General features: G+C 41.0%; 1 protein-coding gene across 3 annotated transcripts; it reads left to right on the top strand.

Moving 5' to 3' along the window:
* The first annotated feature begins 9,164 nt into the window (after positions 1-9,164).
* Positions 9,165-19,487, top strand: LOC110523193 (vasculin). Of its 3 annotated transcripts, none has more exons than XM_021601670.2 (11): positions 9,165-9,527; positions 9,999-10,701; positions 12,394-12,513; positions 12,694-12,817; positions 13,385-13,569; positions 13,897-13,963; positions 14,527-14,714; positions 14,963-15,121; positions 15,418-15,581; positions 16,896-16,998; positions 18,978-19,487. In XM_021601670.2, the coding sequence occupies exons 3-11, from the start codon at positions 12,451-12,453 to the stop codon at positions 19,131-19,133; spliced, it is 1,209 nt and encodes a 402-aa protein (XP_021457345.2). In that variant the 5' UTR covers positions 9,165-9,527; positions 9,999-10,701; positions 12,394-12,450; the 3' UTR covers positions 19,134-19,487. The 3 variants fall into 3 exon arrangements, with proteins under 3 accessions (XP_021457345.2, XP_021457343.2, XP_021457344.2); XM_021601668.2 differs by having other exon boundaries at positions 9,166-9,527; positions 15,394-15,581; XM_021601669.2 differs by lacking the exon at positions 9,999-10,701 and having other exon boundaries at positions 9,166-9,527; positions 15,394-15,581.
* The last annotated feature ends 1,742 nt before the right edge of the window (positions 19,488-21,229 follow it).

The following is a 21,229-nucleotide window of genomic DNA, read 5'->3' as shown; positions in this document are numbered from 1 at the left end:
AAAATTAAAAGGGCGCTTTACTATTCTTGGGTAGCGGAATGACTTTAGCTTTCCTCCAGGCCTGAGGGCACACACTTTCTAGTTGGCTTATGTTGATGATGTGGCCATAGCGTCTGCTATTATCCTCAGTAATTTTCCATCCAGATTGTCAGACCCAGGTGGCTTGTCATTGTTGATAGACAACAATACTTTGTTCACCTCTTCCACACTGACTTTACGGAATTCAAAAGTACAATTCTTGTCTTTCATAATTTGGTCCGATATACTTGGATGTGGAGTGTCAGCGTTTGTTGCTGGCATGTCATCCCTAAGTTTGCTTATCTTGCCAATGAAAAGGTCATTAAAGTAGTTTGCAATATCAGTTGGCTTTGTGATGAATTAGCCATCTGATTCAATGAATGATGGAGCCGAGTTGCCTTTTTTCCCCAAAATGTAATTTAAGGTACCCCAAAGCTTTTTACTATTATTCTTCATATAATTTATCTTTGTTTCATAGTGTAGTTTATTTTTATTTAGTTTAGTCACATGATTTCTTAATTTGCAGTAAGTTTGCCAATCAGTTGGGCTGCCAGACTTATTTGCCATACCTTTTGCCTCATCCCTCTCAACCGTACCATTTTTCAATTCCTCATCATTCCAAGGGGATTTAACAGTTGTTACAGTCATTTTGTTAATGGGTGCGTGCTTATTAGTAACTGGAATGAGCAATTTCATAAATGTGTCAAGTGCAGCGTCTGGTTGCTCCTCATTACACACCACAGACCAGCAAATATTGTTTTACATCATCAACATATGAATCACTACAAAACTTATTGTATGACCTCTTCTACACTGTATTAGGCCCAGCCTTCGGAATGTTGCTTTTCCTACATATGGCTACTATATTGTGATCACTGCATCATATAGATTTGGATTTAGCTTTACAGCAAATTTCTGCAGCATTGGTAAAGATCTGATCAATACATGTTGATGATTTTATTCCTGTGCAGTTTGTAAATACCCTGGTATGTTGACTGACAACCTGAACCAGGTTGCAGGAACTGGTTACAGTTTTATTTTTGAGTGGGCAGCTTGATGATAGCCAGTCAATATTTAAATCACCCAGAAAATATACCTCTCTGTTGATATTGCATACATTATCAAGCATTTCACACATATTATCCAGTTACTGACTGTTAGCACTTGGTGGTCTATAGCAGCTTCCCACAAGGGATTTAGGTGAGGCAGATCAAATCAAAGTTTATGATGAACCTGTAGCCATATTACTTCTACAGTATTTAACATTAGATCGTCTCTAAGCTTTACAGGAATGTGGTTCTGAATATAGACCGCAACACTGCCCGTGTTGGCATTTCTGTATTTTCGGTAGATGTTTTAACCATAAATTGCTACCACTGAATCGTCAAAGGTATTATCTAAGTGAGTTTCAGAGATAGTCAGAATATGACTGTCATCTGTTACAAGCTAGTTATTGACTTCATGGACCTTGTTTCTCAGGCTGCATATGTTAATATGGGCTATTTTTAGCACTTTTTTCTGGGTTGCTTGATTGTTTTTAATGCTTTACTGGGAAGCTTATCTTAAGTAGACTTCCCCATGCTATTTATATTGGAGCTGATAGTGCAGGGTGAGCTGCACAAAGTGGTCTTCCTACTAGGGCACACCGCCTCAGTGCTAACAGTGTAACTGGTTCACAGGCTCATGATTACTGCATAGCTGTAGTATAATCCGAGGTATTCGTTGCAATTAGGGTCACAAAAGTTAAGTTACTTATGTTGTGTTTGCCAATGCCCCTAGGATACGGTACATTTGATGCAGCATTATGACGACTCATTGTCACAATGGTAGGAATTAACTGAGCTGGTCTTGGACAACTGAAAAGTAATTGTTTCAACGCAGACTTGAAGTGCGTGGACAGAGTCCAGGAGCCAAGATGATTTGGATGGACGCCGTCATTCCTGTAGAGTACTTACTGTTTTCAGGTGTCAAAGTAATCTATTAAAGTAACTCCAGCAGAGCTACAGTAATATTTTAGACAGATTTGTAATGCCAGCAGTCTGCTGAATTTTTCACACCCGCGGCCCAATGATGGTACTGGACCTGAAATGATTGGCTGTTTTTTGGAGTCTTTTAATGCTAAAATCAGTTCTTTAAAATCCTTTAAAATGTTCCAAGCTAGCTCTCCGGATGTCTTTTGACCCCACATGGACTACGACAGTGTCAGCTCCCGGCATCTGTGGTAGAACAGTCGGAAGCAGCCTTGTGATGTCCTGTTCTCGTGCTCCCGGGTAACACAGGGTTTTTGCCTTAGGAACCGAGATGTTTCTCACCATAGAGCTGCCATTAATTTTTCCATAGGCTTTGTCCAACAAGTTAAAGCCTACAAAAATACGCCATTACTATTGCTCTCTATGGCATACTGTTCCAGACAGGTCCCAGAGGTGTCTTTTTGTATTGGTGTGGGGAGAAGAAAAAAAGGAGAAGAGGGTATCTGCAGCTCAATGTAGCGAAAGGAAAGTTGTGGGCGTGTCGAAAGGAGTTGGTGTGTGGAAAGGAGTGGATGTTTGGAAAGTTGTGGGAGTGTCGAAATGAGTGGGCGTGTGGAAAGTAGTGGGTGTGTCTAAAGGAGTGGGCGTGTCAAAAGCACTCTGCTATACGTTAGACATATTTTTTCCTAACATACAACCTTACAATGAGCTACCATACCCGGTTTGGTCTTTGTATTTCACTGTTAGTTTTACACAAATCATTTTAAACGTTCAGTTATAAAACCAACGATTGTTTCTTTTTGAAAAAAAGTACTGATGATGGGTGTACTGTTGCATGTATGTGCTTACTGTGACTGTCACCCTGATACTAGGTAGCTACCTCCCACACCGTTGCTGGACGGTGGTGCTTGTCAAGTGAAGGTGTTCCCAAGGAAGCTAAGGTAATTGAGCTAAATGACTACCGCCCCGTAGCACTCACTTATGTCATCATGCAGTGCTTTGAGAGACTAGTCAAGGACCATATCACCTCCACCCTACCTGACACCCTAGAACGACTCCAATTTGCTTACCGCCCCAATAGGTCCACAGACAACGCAATCGTTCTCAGCCCTCTCCTGTACTCCCTGTTCACCCATGACTGCGTGGCCATGCACGCCTAAACTCCATCAAGATTGAAGACGACACTACAGTGGTAGGCTTGATTACCAACAACGACGAGACAACCTACAGGGAGGAGGTGAGGGCCCTCGGAGTGTGGTGTCAGGAAAATAACCTCACACTCAACGTCAACAAAACAAAGGAGATGATCGTCGACTTCAGGAAACAGCAGAGGGATCACCCCCCTATCCACATCGACGGGACAGTAATGGAGAGGGTAGAAAGTTAAGGAGCCCCAGGAGGCTGAAGAAATTTGGCTTGTCACCAAAAACATTCACAAACTTATACAGATGCACAATCGAGAGCATCCTGTCGGGCTGTATCACCGCCTGGTACGGCAACTGCTCCGCCCATAACCGTAAGGCTCTCCAGAAGGTAGTGCGGTCTGCACAACGCATCACCAGGGGCAAACTACCTGCCCTCCAGGACACCTACACCACCCGATGTAACAGGAAGGCCATAAAGATCATCAAGGACAACAATCACCCGAGCCACTGCCTGTTCACCCCCCTATCATCCAGAAGGCGAGGTCAGTACAGGTGCATCAAAGCAGGGACCGAGAGACTGAAAAACAGCTTCTATCTCAAGGCCATCAGACTGCCATCACTAACATTGAGTGGCTGCTGCCAACATACTGACCCAACTCCAGCCACTTTAATAATGGAAGAATCTTGCCATCTTGATGTAATGTATCACTAGCCACTTTAAACAATGCCACTTTTCTATGTTTACATACCCTACATTACTCATCTCATATGTATATACTGTACTCTATACCATCCACTGCATCTTGCCTATACCGCACGGCCGTCGCTCATATATTTATATGTACATATTCTTATTTATTCCTTTACACTTGTGTGTATTAGGTAGTTGTTGTGAAATTGTTAGATTACTTGTTAGATATTACTGCATGGTCGGAACTAGAAGCACAAGCATTTCGCTACATTCGCATTAACATCTGCTAACAATGTGTATTTGAGAGGGCATGAACAGCAACGACAAAGTGCCCTTCAAATCAAATTTTATTTGTCACATACACATGGTTAGCAGATAATAATAAATAATATGAGTTATTTATTGTGTAGGCTGCTATCCTACTTGAACTAAAATCATGGGAGGGGGAAAAAATAGCCACATTAGCTACCATTGAGTATTTCAAGTTTAAGGCACACCGCTGTACCCCAGGCATTGTTTCCAGAAAACAGGATCCCCCACTATAGTGAATTGGAAAACGGTGATCTTCGTGGTCAATATCCGTGGATATAAAAAAACATTTGAACACAATTATGGTACCAATAATGGCTTTTATTTCACCAGATGTATATCCTCGAACCGATTTACTTTAAAATCACACACAGATTAAGTTAAAAGGATCATTTAGTTGCTCATGACAGCCTGCAGTACCTCAGTCGGCCTTCATCTTGACATACTCCATGAGAGTTGGCAGTACTGAGCTAGCCTACAACGTCACTTCCTGGAGTACCTCAAACTGCACATGCAATGTTTCCAAAAACTCCTCCAGATAGCAAGATGGCGACACGCTGAATTGACACTTCCTGATCAAACGCGCCACTGACCTTAAAAAAATATATATATATATTTTATTAACAACAAATCAATACATAAAGCACATGAGGGAACACAAGCATACATAGATTACAAACAATGGACAATCGAGCTAGGACCTGAAGGACCTTAAGGGACATACATGTACTTACAATTCTAACAGCTTTTTTGTTAGTAGAGCATTTAACCGTCTTAAAATACAGTTCAATTTCTTTTTGTAGGGTACGAAAATGTGGTTTTCTGTTTGTAAATATACATTTGTGTATATGAAATTTGGCCAAAAGAATAATTAAATGAATTACATTTCTATTGTATGTAAGGAATCCAAACAGTGCATCTCTCCACAATAGTATAAAATCTTCATAAACGTGTTCAATTATAAACCTACTGATGTCTTGCCACAGTTTTCTTACAATACAATACAATACAATACAATACAATGCCAAAAAAGATGCAACACTGTTTCTGGGTGGTCATTACAAAAGGAGCAATTTGAGTTGATGTTTTCCTTAAACTTCTTCATATAGTGGTTGGCAGGATAATATTTATGAATAATTTTAAAGGAAACTTCCTTAATTTTGCTAACAAGTAGGTATGTGTGTGGCAACATACAAACTTTTTTCCAACAGATATTATCAATAAATCCATTTCAATAAGGCATGACATAAGGTCCATAACATCCTGCTGAAACAAGGTTCATATCGCTCTGTTGTTGAATGGACCAAAGGAGAAACAAATCTTTCCTACTGATGAGTCAACAGGGTCAATAGAAGGTAGGCTCTGAGGGTCAGGTCTTGACATGTTCCTGAATAACATAGCAACACCTGAGGGAATGGCATCTAAAACAATTGCAAAATCTTTAGGTGTTACAGGGACCTTGTAAAGTGATAAGAATTCTTTATAACCGAGTAAAAGACCCTCTGCATTTACCAGTTATTTGTATTGCTTTTAATCCTTTTTAAATGAATTTATCTTATTAACACTTTGTTCTAGCTAGCTATTTGTGTAGGTAGCTATCAAGTAAACCCAATGATAGACACCAATAGGATATTATTTCGGAACCAATATTCTAAAAACAAATAATTATTTTTATACAATATATCCCGATTATTCCATATATAATATCCGTGTCGAGAAAAATTGTGTTTATAAATTAAGGACCATGACAAGAAAACCTGCCGATAAAAAGCAGAAAGTTTCATTGGAACTTTGTCAATGTTATAATTGCAAAACAACATGAAGTTAAGGCCACCAAAAGAAGAGAAGACATGATGAGGAATACAATTCCAGATAGAAGTGGGTCTTAGGAATTGTTTTATCCAATTGATCTTAAAAGTATTATTTAAAGTAGTAAAGTCCAGAAAATTTAGTCCACCATTCATTACAACAGTTTTCCTAATGTAATGGGTACAGTTTCTCCACAGAAAGTTGAAAAGCATCTGGTCTATCTCCTTGCTTATTTTACTGTCAAGATATAAAGATAGAGCACCATATGTTAGTCTAGAGATACCTTCAGCCTTGGTTATTCGGACTCTACCTTTTAAAGATAAGTCCCTCTGTAGCCATTGATTTAGCTTCTTCTGGTTTTTTTAATAAGAGGGTTAACATTTAGTAAGCCTCTAGACTTCTGATCCTTTGTAATGGTTATGCCTAAATATGTAAGTTCTTCTTTTACTGGAATACCATAATATGAAGGTGTCACACAATTTTTGACAGCCATGAGTTCACATTTCTTAATGTTAAGATATAGACCAGACGCTTTGGAAAAGGATTGTATCACATTGATCGATATGGGAATTTGGTTAGCGTCTTTCAGAAAAAGTGTAGTATCATCAGCCAGCTGGCTTATAATAATTTCTTTACCAGCTATGGAAATACCTTGTTCAGGACTATTATTTAAAGAATTTGCAAGAAGTTGGGTGATTAATAAAAACAGGTACGGAGAGATAGGACAACCTTGCCTAATTCCTCTCTTTAACTCAAATCTATGTGAGGTGCCATATTTCAATTTGATAGAACTGTTACCATTTGCATAGAGAGTCTTAATAGCCTTACATAAAAAATCCCCAAAGCCAAGTCTCTCAAGGGAGTGGAAGAGAAACTGATGCTCTACTGTGTCAAATTCTTTATAAAAATCTAAAAATAATATGAAGCTATCCTCAGTTATTACGTCTGAGTAGTCAAGTATGTCTAATACTAGTCTGACATTGTTAGAGATGTCTATTCCTCATGAAGCCAGACTGTGATTCATCAATGATTGCATCCAGGACTTCTTTAATTATTTTTGCAATTTTCTTAGTCATTATTAAGAAGACAAATTGGACGCCAGTTATCGATGAGCAGCACTTCTTTTTTGGGCTTATATATCAGTGTTATTAACCCCTGACTCATTGTAGGAGGGAGAACATTGTTTTTAATACTCTCCAAAAAAGACTTCAAATAGGAAGGGAGCTACTTGTTCAGAAAATAATTTGCAAAATTCTGATGTAATTCCATCAACACCTGGTGATTTATTGTTCTTTAGATGTTTGATAGACTCTATAATCTCTTCAACTTTATTCAACAAGATTCTATATCACTGATAGAGTGAATATTCAGTTAGTTAAAAAAACATATTTGTGGATTCCTGACAGTACGTAGAGCTATACAATTTTCTGTAAAAATTGCTACAGTATTTAGCGATTAATTTTTGGTAATCTGTAATAACGCCATCAATGTTTAACTTATGGATAGTGTTATTTTTAGAGTGAAATTTCTCAAGTCTAAAGAAATAGGATGAATTCTGTTCTCGCTCCTCAATCATTTTTTTCCGAGATCTAATAAAGGTGCCTTCTGCTTTTAATTTATATATATTATCCAGTTTATTTTGTAACTCAATTAGTTCCATCTTCTCCTCCCCCGAGAGGTCGACTGGGGACCTCTGAGAAAGGGAAGTTTTCTTAATTATCACCTTTTCCTCCTCAGCTCTTCTAGTCTTAGCAAGATTACTACCATATTTTCTAAGGTATTTGGACACCTCAAATTTAAAGAGCTCCCAGTTCTTGCAATAAGATTTTTCTTAACAAGCCCTTTCCCAAAAGTGTGAGAGCAGATCTTTAACCTTAAATTTAACTATATCATTATTTAATAATGAGCTATTTAGCTTCCAGTAGGATGCTCTACCAAGGTTAGTATCCGGGGTAAATATTTTGATATCAATGTAAATAGCCCTATGGTCTGTGAGGGGAGTAGTACAAATATTTGTAGTAACACACTCACTATCAATACATTTGGATATAAGCCAAACATCTATTCTGGATTGTCTGGAACCTGTTTTGTTACTCCAAGTGAATGATCTGTTGGCCGGAAACCTCTCTCTCCATATATCAGTAAGATCAAACTTTTCCATAAAAAGTATTAAACCCAAATTCTGATTGGTTGGCCTACCTGGGGGCCATCTATCAGTTGAATGATCTATTGTAATGTTAAAGTCCCCTCCTATCAATAACAATTTAGATAGCCATTGAAGTATATGTTTCTCTATAGATTCAAGCAACTCATCATTCTCATGTTTGGTGTTGTACCTGTAGAAGTTTACAGTAATGAGCGCACTGTCATTGTAACTGATCACAAGATAAATAAAGTGACCAAAGGGGTCATATTCCGAGTGTAGAATATTACCACCAAAGGTATTTTTCATTGTAGTGACACCAGTGGAGCGTTCAGATCCATGGGAAAGCCAAATATCGTTGCCCCACTGTGACCTCCAGAAGTTGGCATCAGCCGAAATTGAGTGAGCCTCTTGAAAAAAGCAAAAATCTGTTTGAAATTGTTTAGCAAATAAAAATTAGGCCTTGCGCTTCACATTGTGTCGTAACCCCCTAGCATTAAGAGAAACTATAGACAAAGACAAAACAACAAAGATTATATAAAAGTATAAACTGTAGTAGGATGAGTCAAAGACTGTAGGAGCAGTGAACGTAAACGACAAGGAACCGAGATCTGCACCATATAAGTCAATTTAAAGTGAAAATAGCTTATTCCATAACCTTTGAGCTAGACGTTATCTGGCTTTGAAATTCAACTCAACTGAAAATTATGTTCAAGACCAAACCAAGGGTTCTTGTAGTAAGAGAGACTAAAAACCCTCTTTAGTGTAATCAGGAACTATTCTGAGAAATAAAACAGCAAATAATAATTTAAATAAAAGGGTACCTACTATTTTAAGTGCATATGAAAACTGATCATAAAATAATTGCAGCCTTTCCCTCATTTCGTGCTATCTTGATCGTTGGCCACAACTTGTTCCTTTTTTCTATGTCCTCCGGGCTGAGATGCTCGGCGAAACGCGCCACTGACCATTCTCATAGGAGACATTGGGGTGACGTCATCGATGACGTCGTTCATATTTTTTTACAGTCTATGGCAGCGCCACATACGTGGGAAAAAAGGGGGGCGGGGGGTTATTCACTTTGGCCAACGAGATTCTCGCGAAACATTGCTGTATCAGCGCCATTTTGGGAAGGAGACAGGCAAAAGCGGCAAAAATTTAAAAATAAGCGAGGAATTTGCAAACACTTAAACAAGTTAATGAGATGGTCAGTGTGATACGGTTTATACATACATATCAGCGTCTTAACTTAGTCTTACGAAACAACAAAAAAGCGAATGACAACTGCTTAAGGGGGCACGAGCGAGTAAGCTGTGACAGACTGATTCTGCAAGCTAACGACGCTAGCCAACATCAGCTTGTGTTGAACCGCATGAAGGAGTCACTATCTGCAATGTAGCTAACTAACGAAGTTTTCGGAAGAGCTTTGGCATCATTGAAAGGTAAGTATTGCGGAATGGCTCACTGAACGTATCAATAACAGGGAGTAGCATTAGCTTGTTTGGCTAGCTACCTGGTCAAGTAGCTGAGTTAGCTAACTGACATTCAAGAGTTGAGTGAGCTAGCTAACGTTAGCTAGTAACATCAGCTAACTTGTGTACGTTAGCTGGTGTTTAAAATGTAACGTTATTGATCGTAGAGTGAACAGCCATGTGACCTATATCGCAAATTTAGCACAGGCTATAGTCAAATACTTTTAACTAACCCTTAGGTTTCCCTTTTTCTGCGCTATTAGTCTATTCAATATAATGCCAACTAGGTAATATTACGCTAGCTGTAACTGTCAAAGGTACAGCTAACGTGACTTTCTAGCCTGCTAACTTTTGCCCTTAACTAGCAATCAGCCTTATGTATCGTTTAACGCAAGTCTTAGCGAACTATACTGCTATCATTCTTTCTCTTTTGGAATACAGGTGAACACTGAACAGCCTCACGTTATAGGATATCCCAATCATCAAGGAAGAGAGACGTGACTTGCTACTATTGGCTCAACGTCCGAGTTGCACTGAATGGGATAAATCAGCATCTGAACATGTGGACTGGTTTTGTGGAATTACAGAATAACTATTTAATTTAGCATTTTATTTGAGACTTTGATATGTGTGTGGACTTACATCCTGCACTGACCAGCTTTAGTCTCCTCTTCCAAGTTTTCCAAATGTTTCTCAAAAAATGAATCATTTTTGAAAGCTGTAGTTATTATTAGCTAGCTAACTTTATTTTTGGCAACATGTGATCACACTAACATTGTATCGCCTGATTTGAACAAATATGAGTTAATGGTATCTGGGCAGTTAAAACCCCTACAAAATCACTGAATCCTTCCTAAGGTGATCGTAGCAAATCCACCCCAAATGTCTCTTTTGTAAAGTCGGGTGAGAACTTCGTTGGATTTCCTTCAACATCTCTAAAGGATTTAATCATTCTGGGAACTGGAATTACGTGGCAAAAATGGAAAGTTAGTTGGGATTATCAACGTCAACATTTTGTGATTGACCCTATCTGCACGATACATGTGGGGAGCAGATTAACTGGATAACTGACTGAGAACAAAAACACTAGGAGAATTTTGGGATTACAGCACAGGAGACGCCTCTGCTCAGTCCTCCGTAGCTGGTTTGTATGACTTTGAATTTATTGCACCCAAATGTTTTGCAACAACAAGGATGACTTGATATTTGCATTGTTATACATCAAGCCATTGTAGTAAGCAATGTTGATATTTTTTCCCCCTCTTTCGTCACCTATCCAGCAACATGTACAATTAGTATTGTTCGACCTCAAAAATGTTTGGCTTGTGAGCTACTCGGCAATTGGAAACCGATCTGCAATGCTCACATAGGTCTGTAGTGAGACAAACAAAAGGCTGCTGGTTATCTTGATTCTGACCTCTTGTTATCTCACTAGACGGTCATGTTAATAGTTCAAACACTGTCTGGCTGTTGAAATCAAATGCGACGGCAGACTTCCCAGTGTTTTGATTTTAAAGAGATTAAAACGCCTCCCAGTTGGAAGCAGTTAATGAATATTCCATAGAGGTCCCTAAGCAGTTAATAATCTTACATAGAGGTCCCTTCTATGCTTTGGTCTCTTGTCACAATGATTATGTTGCTCTGTGTGGCATTCTGGTCCACTGAGATAATGAAAGGCTCTGACATATTTGAACAAAGCGTTGTTTGCCAATAGCAGGATGCATATCATATAGTAGACACGCATACCCAGAGAAATATAGTGCAAGGTTCTTTCTCACACAACGTTCATGATTCATGAATTGTCATTTTGACAGCCAGTAGTACAAACCATGCTTCCTTTTGTAGTATTTGATGTTTCCATTCACAACTGTGTATTTGGGAGACTACTAACTGATGACCAACCCCGAGAGAACCACTTTGTTATCCTCCATTTTCTAGTTTTCCAGAAATCCTATCCAGGTGGGTATAATTTGTGGAACATTCCAACAGGAATCTGTTCCAAACACTTAGTAAATAACAAGGTTGCCAACAAACAACACATACAAAGTCGTATAGCGGCAGAAAAAGATAACTGGTAGAGAGTGGGCTATTTAATTACGTTTTTACTCACCACGTTTATTCTGAAAAATGTCTCACTCTGGTAGCCTGTGGACAAACATAAAAAAATAAGCTACGTGGTGAGTTGATGCCTATTCTGTAGCTAGTAAGCTAGGTGAATTGATCAGGCTACTTTCTATGCGTTGTTTGTTGACAACCTTGTACTTCTCTACGTTTTTGTAACAGATTCCTGTTGGAACATTCCACAAATTATACACACTCATCCTATCCTGGTTGGAGGTTTATACATTTCCTCCTTATTCCCTCATTACGGGAATCTTCCAACTGTGATTTTGGGAAAGCCAGGGACTTTATTGAAATAATTTTGCAACCCTAGATGTGACACTCATGGTCCTTCTGAGCTCCATCAGTCGGGCCCTGTAATGGTGAATAGCTCTGTTGCATCAGCTTAAACTTCCATTGGACTCTGTTTCATGTCACGCAAGGGTTGGATGCCACTCACTGCCGCATGAATGTTATCTCTGCTGTCTGCTACACCTAATGGGAAGCTAAAGGGACTGGAAAAGGAACAACTCCATTCAGTCCCTTGCATTGTATCAGTTGGTTGGTAGGGTGCCACTTGAAAGTGAATTCAATTGAGAAGTCATTGGGCTTAATGCCCATAAACACACTGTCATAAATCCTGGAGTTGGCTCAGTTACTACAGTCTCTCTCTAAAACTCCACAGTGCCTCTTTCTCACTGTCTCTCTCTATCTCTCCTCTATCTCTCTTATTCAGGGGCTGGAGAAACGATGTGTTGATGTCTTGCCCACCTCACTGGAGACGCAAACCTAAATGGCGCAGCATGACTTCACTCCAGCCTGGCTTAACTTTCCCACAGCACCCTCATCAGCCAAGGTACCTTTTTGTGTTTGTGGTTTTGTACTTTCCGTGTGTTTGTGTGTATCCCATGTCCGGTGTGGGTATGTGCACAAGAAGAAACACACGTCTTCTGTTCATGTCAGATCACACCGTACATAACGTGATGGTTGTTGTCCGGAGGAGTCGTTAGCCTGACAGTCTGTCCATTTGTGTTAGCCCTCTCAGGTCTGTGACAAGTCTTTCCAGTCTCCTGCCAAATGTCTGGACAACCACGGGGATGTGAGTCGCAGACGCCACAACTCATCAGACGACTCAGAGCCTGTCAACGGACGCACTGGGGGTATGGAACTGGGTTACGCTGGGGGCACTGGGGGTACGTCTGTTAGCGAGAATGAATCAACCAAGAGCTGGTTTCACTCTGTGTCTCTGTTAACCACTTGCTTGTCTGGCTGTCTACCCATCTAACAAGCTAGCCATCCATGTGTCTGCCTCTGTGCGATAGAGGGACACTATACCAGGGATAATCAACTAGATTCAGTGGGACAAATGTATAAAATAAAAAAACACACAAAAAACAGCTTGAGTGGGTGGTCAGGGGGCCGGAACATAATTCTAAATCATTTGTAGACTAAGTTGACCGCAAGTAGCAAAACAGATCAAATATTTGACTAAAACATAATCATTTCAAATCTTGCTTCCATTTGTATACAATTACACATCTCTCTATTATGCATGGGAATACTTTGGATAATATTCCCTGAATTAAAATCACTTGGAGCTGATTTGTCTCTCGTCCAACAACAAAATATATTGTTTTGCTCAAATAAGGGGGCCAAATCAAATCGCTGCCAGTTGGGGAACCCTGCTCTATATACTCTTTGGTAAAGTCAAGTTGTATGTTTCACAGGAATCTTCTCTAGGAAGGAGGGTAACGGATGGGGGGTCCGGAACGGCAGCGAGGGCTCCAGCTCACGCCCTCCCCTCCAGCGTGGCGGACCTTCTCCTCGCTCCAAGAGCAAAGGCCTGTCCGAGGGCCAGCAAGGCCACAGGGACGATGGGGACATACGCAAACAGTTTGGAGCTGAAGACTTTGTGAGTGGTGTAGTGAGGAAGCCCAATGACCCACCCTACGAAATAGTCCAATCCAAAAAAACGATGTTTGAAGTTATCACCCAATCTCACGCAAATATTGCCCAAGCCATTACATATTGGTTTGGCTCTCCCAACTCCTCTTTAGGAAACACTCCTCAATCTGTCTCCCCTAAATTCCTCATCTAGTATTTAACATTGTTAGTGTCTTCCAAAACACATGGATAGGGAATTTTGTCATATTATTTAAAGAACTTTGTTTTTGCCACGTATCAGATTTATCCTACACAACTTGCTTGTGTTGTAAGATGCCTGCTGTTATTCTTTCAGCCATCACTCCATCCTGATGCGGACCGAGAGGTCAACCGTGACAAAGCTGTTGCCACTGGAGTATGGGGTGAGCTCCCAATCTGTTCTCTCTCTATCCCCAACCTGATTTGACTTTGATGCAGTTGTCTCCTTTGGTTGCCCATTTGGACAAAATAGGATAATACATATTTAAAGCTAAAATATGTAACTTTTTGTGCAACGCTGACCAAATTCACAGAGAAATGTGAGTTATAGCTCTCATTCTCATTGAAAGCAAGTCTAAGAAGCAGTAGATATGTTCTATGTGAGCAATTTCTATGCTTTCTGTTCTTAAGTTCTGTTTTTGTATATTTTACTTTTGGTTTTGTACACCAGCTGAAAATACAATATTTTCTGTTTTTTAAATGATATTCACAGCAGTTTTTAGAAGGTAAAATGATTCTATAAACTCGACTGCTTGTCTTGTCACACAAACTGAAATTTGGCAAACTATTAGAATTTTAGCAACCGGGACATGGTGGAGCGTTTTTAAAGGCATATTGCAGCTTTAATGAATCTATTACGATAACTACCTTTTTTTTTCTAGTGAGGCTTTTACATTTTGCAGTAAAATGAAAAGCTGTGGAATTTCGTCCTGCTCTGTCTATTTAGAACACCCACCCAACCCTCAATCCAGGGGCTCGAAAATGATGGTGATCAAGCGCGTCTCCAGGGAGCAGCCCACACCAGCACAGACCTGCACGTCCACTCCTCAACAACAACAAGCCCCTTCCCGCAACGGCACTGGCCCCTCCCTCTACAAGGGCCCCATCCCCATATCTGTCAGTCTTCCAGTCAAGGTGAGATTGTCGTGGTTGTGGTTTCATTTTCGGTTGGCTTTGTAAAAAGCATATGCACACAGTTTTATAGTATTGATTGAAGAAACAAATTAACCAATGATTGATATGTTTTTATTTTTTTTATAAATTAATGGTTGATATTTGGTTTGGTGTCTATTGACTGATTTATTGATTGATATAGGCTAGAGGGAAGGAATGATCGTTAGGAATGTACATTGGAATGATTGACTAATTGCTGTGTTTCCCAGGCGAGTCGCTCCAGCTCGTCGTCTCCGGTGGACAAGGGCAGTCAGCCGCGGCTCATGATGCGTCTGACACGCATGACACGCTCAGACCGCAAGAGCACCTTCCTCAAAGCCCTCAAAAAAGACATGGTGGACGAGGAGGACCTCTATCACCACTGCAAGGTGTGTGTCACCCAAAGAGAGCCCTCAAGAAATGTACAGAGAAGTGTGTTTGAAGGGGTATCAGTCACTGACATCACTTTGAATGGCCATCATAGAAAGAAGTGGTTGTTGTAACACCCTTAAACTCCCGTCATAACGTCGTCTTTCTTTCCTTTACACCTTCATGATGACAGAAGTTCGCCTGCCCATCATCCTATCGTGTTTAAATAGTTATTTTAGTGAGAAGTTGTGTGATGTGACACAGCCTTGACCTTCGCTCTCTCACCCCTCAGCATGACGATGGTTTCCATCCGCAGAACTGCAACGTGGGCTGCGGGGACGAGAACCGCAACCGTTGTGAGCGAAGTTTCTCGCAGGAGAACGGCAACATGACCACACTAACAATGAGGCAGCAAGTGCTGCGCTCCTCCACCTTCCCCCAGCAGGAGGTGCTATCCAGCTCTTTGGAGGCAGAGCACAGGTAAACACTGGACCGTTCTGACAACAGTTGGATTAGTGCTATCCGAATTCCTTGGGACGTCCCTACCCTAAACCTTAACCCTAATCATTTTAAATTTCAACTGCCATAAGGTGATGTCAGAGTTGGATGTCCAAACGTTTGTGGATCTGAAGCAAGCAGATGTTATTAAAGGGATACTTCACTTAAATTACAAAATGGCATTTTGGTTTCCATACCATGTAAGCAGTCTATGGCCAATGTATGACGGCAATCCAAGCTTTGGTTTAGTTTTTGTCTTTAACAATTTGGTTTTAACATTTTGTGGTCATGGGACCGGTATTAGCATTTTGTCTCATAGATTTTGATGCTCAATTAAGTAACTTACTACACACATCACAGGTTTCCGGTCCCTTCATATCTGCAAATACTGAAGTGGTCGGAGCTAGTAGGCAGGGCCTAAGATGTCTATTTCACCAGCCACGTTGGAGGGTGGTCAGGGCTCCACAGTGCCAGCATTTCACTCGCATTTGTGAATACAAATAGTGAAGTAAAACAAATGCTGCAGTAGCTGTTTTCAAAGTATTTCTGCCATTTTGTTTCAAACCTGGTAAATGAATCACACAAAGTAATAGAACTATGAATCCTATAGCCTATCCCACCTCACGCAGAAACACTGGCCTGTACGCACGTGAAGTGCTGAGCAAAGATACATTTTTAGAAGCGCTGTGCACAGGCATAAGTTGGTCTAATTTACTTGAAATGTAAGTTTATTGAGACTGTCCTTGTTTCTTGGCTATTTAAATGGTTTTGTTCACAAGCCAGGTTGTTTTTACAATGTTTGCGTTTCCGCTGTTAGGGAAGAGAAGACAACGTGGCTACTAGTCACACTCTCAAGCTCAGGCACGAGTCGTGTTTTCACAGTAACCTCCCGCCCTTGAAGGGGCAGGTGAAAATGTTTCATCATTTTGGTTAAAAGAAAATTAATTGAAATTAAACAATATACCACATTACTTCTTATAGTAGTAATACATTTAGTTTTTTAGTAAAATTACAAAGCATGCTTATGTCTTTTCTGTTTTGTTGGTGTAATTCTGGCACAACATCAAACATTTGGCTAGTCAAATATCTTGAGTGGCTGGTAGATTTTAGAAAATGTCCTTCCACAGTGGCTGGTAGACAAAAAAAGTTTTAGGCCCTGTTAGTAGGATTGTTTTGGAAGCGCAACCGAGTAAGTGGGTGTGGTAAAGTGTGCTTCCCTTTTGTCTGGCTCATAATTGTAGAGGCACAATTGATAGAAAATAGAAATCCTAAAAGTGAATTTTCTTCCCTCCCCAGGTTATTGAAAGAAATGGGTTGGCAGGAGGAGAGTGAGAATGATGAGACGTGTGCCCCTCTGACGGAGGATGAGATGAGGGAGTTCCAGGCCATCAGTGAACAGGTAGTTAGTTACTCCTCCATCCGTTCATACTGCAGTATTCTCCACCCCCTCCCTTAGAGCAGTGTTCTGTTACTACACTTTTTTGTTCCAGTCTGTCATAAAACACTCATTACTCTGTCACATTTGAAGTGCCCTTGTCAAACAAATCATTATAGTTTACAATAACCATACATTCAGTTGAAGTCGGAAGTTTACATACACTATAGCCAAATACATTTAAACTGTTTTTCACAATTCCTGACATTTAATCCTAATAAATTCCCTGTCTTAGGTCAGTTAGGATCACCACTTTATTTTAAAAATGTGAAATGTCAGAAGTTAATAGTAGAGAATCTCTAATAGTAGAGAATTATTTATTTCAGCTTTTATTTATTTCATCACATTCCTAGTGGGTCAGAAGTTTGCATACACTCAATTAGTATTTGGTAGCATTGCCTTTTAAATTGTTTAACTTGGGTCAAACGTTTCGGGTAGTCTTCCACAAGCTTCCCACAATAAGTTGGTTGAATTTTGGCCCATTCCTCCTGACAGAGCTGGTGTAACTGAGTCAGGTTTGTAGGCCTCCTTGCTCGCACACGCTTTTTCAGTTCTGCCCACAAATTTTCTATAGGATTGAGGGCAGGGCTTTGTGATGGCCACTTCAATACCTTGACTTTATTGTCCTTAAGCCATTTTTCTACAACTTTGGAAATATGCTTGGGGTCATTGTCCATTTACGACCAAGCTTCAACTTCCTGATGTCTTCAGATGTTGCTTCAATATATCCACATAATTTTCCTTCCTTGGGAAGCCATCTATTTTGTGACGTGCACCAGTCCCTCCTGCAGCAAAGAACCCCTACAACATGATGCTGCCACCCCGTGCTTCACAGTTGGGATGGTATTCTTCAGCTTACAAGCATCCCCCCTTTTCCTCCAAACATAACAATGGTCATTATGGCCAAACAGTTCTATTTTTGTTTCATCATACCAGAGGACATTTCTCCAAAAAGTCCAATCTTTCTCCCCATGTGCTGTTGCAAACCGTAGTCTGGCTTTTTTTATGGTGGTTTTGAAGCAGTGGCTTCTTCCTTGCTGAGCGGCCTTTCAGGTTATGTCGATATAGGACTTTTACTGTGGATATAAATACTTTTGTACCTGTTTCCTCCAGCATCTTCACAAGGTCCTTTGCTGTTGTTCTGGGAGTGATTTGCACTTTTCGCACCAAAGAACGTTTATCTCTAGGAGACCCGAATGGGTCTCCTTCCTGAGCGGTATGACGGCTGCGTGGTCCCATGGGGTTTATACTTGCGTACTATTGTTTGTATAGATGAACGTGGCGTTTGGAAATTGCTCCCAAGGATGAACTAAACTTCTACAATTTATTTTCTGAGGTCCTGGCTTATTTCTTTAGATTTTTCCATGATGTCAAGCAAAGATGCACTGAGTTTGAAGGTAGGCCTTGAAATACATCCACAGGTACACCTCCAATTGACTTAAATGATGTCAGTTAGCCTATCAGAATCTTCTAAAGCCATTACATAATTTTCTGGAATTTTCCAAGCTGTTTAAAGGCACAGTCAACTTAGTATATGTAAACTTCTGATCCACTGGAATTGTGAAATAGTGAATTATAAGTGAAATAATCTGTCTGTAAACAATTGTTGGAAAAATTACTTGTCATGCACAAAGTAGATGTCCTAACCGACTTGCCAAAACTACAGTTTGTTAACAAGACATTTGTGGAGTGGTTGAAAAACTAGTTTTAATGACGCCAACCAAAATGTATGTAAACTTCCGACTGCCTTTCACGCCTAGTCGCCCACAAGGTCACTAACACCCACACATTGTCACAAACAACCACACCCACACTAACTCACCACCACAACACAAACACCACCACACTCTCACTCCAGCTTTCTGTAGGCTTTGACAGCCATTTTAAGTTCATTGCTTCTGAAATCAGTCCCTCACCCCGCCCAATTGTTTTCTTCCCTCCAGCTGCAGAAGAATGGTCTGAGGAGAAACAGCTTCCTGAAGAACGGCCCTCCCATCGACTCCCTGGCCGTGTGGAAGACCAGCAACCTCCAAATGGCCACCGACACCACGGAGGAGACGGAGACCAGTAGCAGCGACACCTCGGACGACGATGCCTAAAGCAGCCTTCATCAATAACCCTATTCACTGCTACTACACCTAACCCTCTCTCACCAGAGGAAAGAGACATTTACCCCCTGATGCAGAGCGGGCAATTCAGACGTCCTCCCACCATTTCATTTCACAGGCCCCCTTCAAGACATGGACAGATGTTCCGAATGGACTTGAGAAAGAACACTGCTTTATGGCTTTGTAGCAAGGCCCCTATTTGTTGGGGCCGGGGGGGGTGGAGATTTCAATGTTGGACTAAATGTTTGTTCCATCACTGAAAAGATTGATACTATGTACCGTATGATGAATGTGGAAAAAAAGGTCCGTTCTGGAGGCTATTGAATAAAATGATTGCAATTCAGTGTATTTGTCTGATGGAGGTTGTTGAGGTACATGTCATACACCTGTCCTAAGTGTCAAAATACTGTAGGTTACCTACATCCCCATACTGTAGGTAACTGTGAATTTGGAAGTAAAAAGGGTGACATCATGAGCAAAGATGACAAATGACGGGAGAACCTATTGCCACCACATCTTTTTACTTTCAACCACATCCCCTGTTGAACCCAACTATTGACGGCTAAATTCAGATGTTTGGAAGAAATGGCTAGCTCAACCAACCCAACACGCTTTTCGCTCTTACGCCTCATTCACAATTGAATTGTGTGGTCTGTTACATTACGCTGGAAGTGAATTATTTCAATGGTGCACATTCCGCACCGGCGCTGCTTGCATATCATTTTTTTGCAAACAGTCCGTCCAGGGTCTGACAATAGAACAGGAAGTTACCAAACAACCACTGATCATATTTTTATAAGCCCTTTACTGATGTTGGTTGCCAGGAAGAGGCCAAATGTGGGCAGGAAGCCAGCTCTTCTGCATCAGTACTTATAGATCATGTCTACCACAGACCTCACATCCTTATGTTTCACACAGCCAGTAAGGTTTCCTACTAAACCCCTCTCTTCACTCTAAGTGCACTTTTTAAAAAAAACAATGTCTATAGTTTTCCTTCCCAATTGTTTGTTGTGCTTATTTGCAAGACCAGCACTCAGGCCTTGGAAACCCCATATACCAGGGTTCCCAAATTGGTGTTCTGCAGGCTGAAGCAGGTGATTTCCCCCCCCCCCCCCCCCCCCCCCCAAGTTCTGAGTAACATTTTTTCATATAAACACTGCTCAAAAAAATTAAGGGAACACTAAAATAACACATCCTAGATCTGAATGAATGAAATATTCTTATTAAATACTTTTTTCTTTACATAGTTGAATGTGCTGACAAAAAAAATCACAAAAATTATCAATGGAAATCAAATTTATCAACCCATGGAGGTCTGGATTTGGAGTCACACTCAAAATTAAGGTGGAAAACCACACTACAGGCTGATCCAACTGATGTAACGTCCTTAAAATGAGTCAAAATGAGGCTCAGTAGTGTGTGTGGCCTCCCTACAACGCCTGGGCATGCTCCTGATGAGGTGGCGGATGGTCTCCTGAGGGATCTCCTCCCAGACCTGGACTAAAGTATCCGCCAACTCCTGGACGCAACGTGGCGTTGGTGGATGGAGCGAGACATGATGTCCCAGATGTGCTCAATTGGATTCAGGTCTGGGGAACGGGCGGGCCAGTCCATAGCATCAATGCCTTCCTCTTGCAGGAACTGCTGACACACTCCAGCCACATGAGGTCTAGCATTGTCTTGCATTAGGAGGAACCCAGGGCCAACCGCACCGGCATATGGTCTCACAAGGGGTCTGAGGATCTCATCTCGGTACCTAATGGCAGTCAGGTTACCTCTGGCGAGCACATGGAGGGCTGTGCGGCCCACAAAGAAATGCCACCCTACACCATGACTGACCCACCGCCAAACCGGTCATGCTGGAGGATGTTGCAGGCAACAGAACGTTCTCCACAGCGTCTCCAGACTCTGTCACGTCTTTCACATGTGTTCAGTGTGAACCTGCTTTCATCTGTGAAGAGCACAGGGCGCCAGTGGCGAATTTGCCAATCTTGGTGTTCTCTGGCAAATACCAAATGTCCTGCACGGTTTTGGGCTGTAAGCACAACCCCCACCTGTGGACGTCGGGCCCTCATACCACCCTCATG

This window comes from Oncorhynchus mykiss, chromosome 5 (genome assembly GCF_013265735.2).
Source record: "Oncorhynchus mykiss isolate Arlee chromosome 5, USDA_OmykA_1.1, whole genome shotgun sequence".
Taxonomy (NCBI): Eukaryota; Metazoa; Chordata; class Actinopteri; order Salmoniformes; family Salmonidae; genus Oncorhynchus; species Oncorhynchus mykiss.
The sequence above is the reverse complement of the archived record's forward strand: the minus strand, read 5'-3'. Positions and strand labels throughout refer to the sequence as shown.

Bases quoted from the DNA above. Each gene is read 5' to 3' on its own strand.
- LOC110523193 (XM_021601669.2), top strand. From the start codon at position 12,451: ATGGCGCAGCATGACTTCACTCCAGCCTGGCTTAACTTTCCCACAGCA. The intron at 12,818-13,384 runs GTATGGAACTGG...TATGTTTCACAG, and splicing joins TGTCAACGGACGCACTGGGG to GAATCTTCTCTAGGAAGGAG. The intron at 13,570-13,896 runs GTGAGTGGTGTA...TTATTCTTTCAG, and splicing joins AGTTTGGAGCTGAAGACTTT to CCATCACTCCATCCTGATGC.